Source organism: Terrapene carolina, unplaced genomic scaffold (genome assembly GCF_002925995.2).
Source record: "Terrapene carolina triunguis isolate 2854851 unplaced genomic scaffold, T_m_triunguis-2.0 Scaffold58, whole genome shotgun sequence".
NCBI lineage: Eukaryota > Metazoa > Chordata > Testudines > Emydidae > Terrapene > Terrapene triunguis.
Genome location: NW_020664409.1, coordinates 11,624,987 through 11,626,667, shown reverse-complemented (window position 1 = coordinate 11,626,667; position 1,681 = coordinate 11,624,987). Strand labels below are relative to the sequence as shown.

General features: G+C 46.4%; 1 protein-coding gene across 1 annotated transcript in view; it reads left to right on the top strand.

Annotated features, from left to right (window-relative positions):
* The window catches only part of ARMH2 (armadillo like helical domain containing 2), a 10,667-nt gene extending 9,412 nt beyond the window's left edge, over nucleotides 1-1,255 (top strand). The window contains exon 3 of the mRNA XM_029913994.1: nucleotides 810-1,255. Coding sequence (XP_029769854.1) covers nucleotides 810-1,255 — 446 coding nt within the window. The remainder of the gene's footprint in view (nucleotides 1-809) is intronic.
* Nucleotides 1,256-1,681: the final 426 nt, after the last annotated feature.

Sequence of the window (1,681 nt, the reverse complement as noted above, 5' to 3'; positions counted from 1 at the left end):
TTCCGCAGCTCCTTCACTTTGACCCTGCACTGCAATGTGTCCCAGTCATGGCCCTTTTCTATCATGTATCTAGAAATCTGTCCGTAGGTACCATAATTCTGACGGCTGGAGCGCAGCTGTGACTGCACAGCCTCCTCTCCCCAAATGCCAATGAGGTCCAGCAGCTTGGCCTTGCTCCAAGTGGGGGGGGAGACCACCTGGTGCGTGGAGCAGGCCTGGCCACCTGGAAAGATGCACTGAGACCACTGTGCACATCACCGAGCAAACAGGAAGGGGACTTTCAAATTTGCAAAGGAATGTATGGGGTGGGGCTGACAGTTGGTCACCTGAGGGCAGGGCAGTAGAGTTCAAACCGATGGCCAGAGAGGTGAGAACAGGCATTATGGGACACCTCCTGGAGGCCAACTGCAGCGCTGTAGTCACCATGGTGTTTACGCTGGCACCGCAGTGCTGTAGCCCCGGCGCAGAAAGCTGTACGCCTCTCGTTGGGGTGGTTTTTTTAGAGCGCTGAATGTGTGCAGTTTCTGCGCACTAAGTGGCTTGGCAGCGTGTACACCTCGGGAGTTACAGCGCTCAAAGCTGCTTTATTGTGCACAAACTTGCCAGTGTAGACGGGGCCTCAGCCTCATGGCTATCCTTCACCTATACAGTAGTTTCCTTAGTGGTGCACAATGGATTAGGTATGTTCCAACACAAGGGAACTAATTTAAAGGTTCTGTGGTAGCCTTAGCTCAGAATTTCCAATGTACATGCAAATGATTAACTAGCCAATGACCTACTAGAGATAAAGATAGCTTCTTCAATTGCAGGTGGGCCAAATGCTGGAATGCATGCATCAGAATACATCCAGGACCTAATTGATATCTTGCACATGCCAGGTACTTCAGCAAATGTGAGGATCCTGGTGCTCCAAGGGCTGTGCGGTATTTGCTATATAAATTACAGTAACCAAAACAAGGTAAAAGATCTGAATCTTGCTGATGTTCTTTTTGTTTGTCTCATTGAAGATGAAAATTCATCCCCAGCTAGCAACCATATTACCATGGTTAAGTTCTGGGTTTGTTACCTTCTGACTGTCCTTTGTTGCAACAATATCCCTTACATCAGAATACTCCAAGAATTGGGAGGTCAACTGCTGGAAACAAAGCTGAAAATCCTGTCTAGCATGGAATGGTCTGGCTGGCCAGATAATTATGCAGAAGTACTATTTTCCCTTTTGGGATTTCACAAAGGTCAACTTACTTCTGGTATTTAAAATGAAATAACCCTATCAAGGATTGTTATAATCTGTGAACTATTTACATGGCATAATAAAGAAAATTAAGACAAATAAAATAATGTCACTCTTCCTCTTCCCCATCCCCCACGAACTAGTTTGGAATTAAAAAAATTAACAGGACCTAGCTCAGCTCCTATGCTCATCCATTATTCACCCTCTCCTCCCACTGGAAAGTCAGGACTACATTACAGAACAGGTGATCTGCCATCAGGTTCATTTTCCCCAGCCAATGCCTTACTAAAAACCTTTCTTCTCCTTTCCCTTCCTGACACACCCTGCACAGTCACTTCAAAGGATTCCAGACTAATACTCTCTTGAATACTAGGCTGGAGCAGGGGTTAGTGTGACCTTGGTGCACCATAGCCCCAACAGGATGTGATATGTCTGAAGACGCTAGTCAGC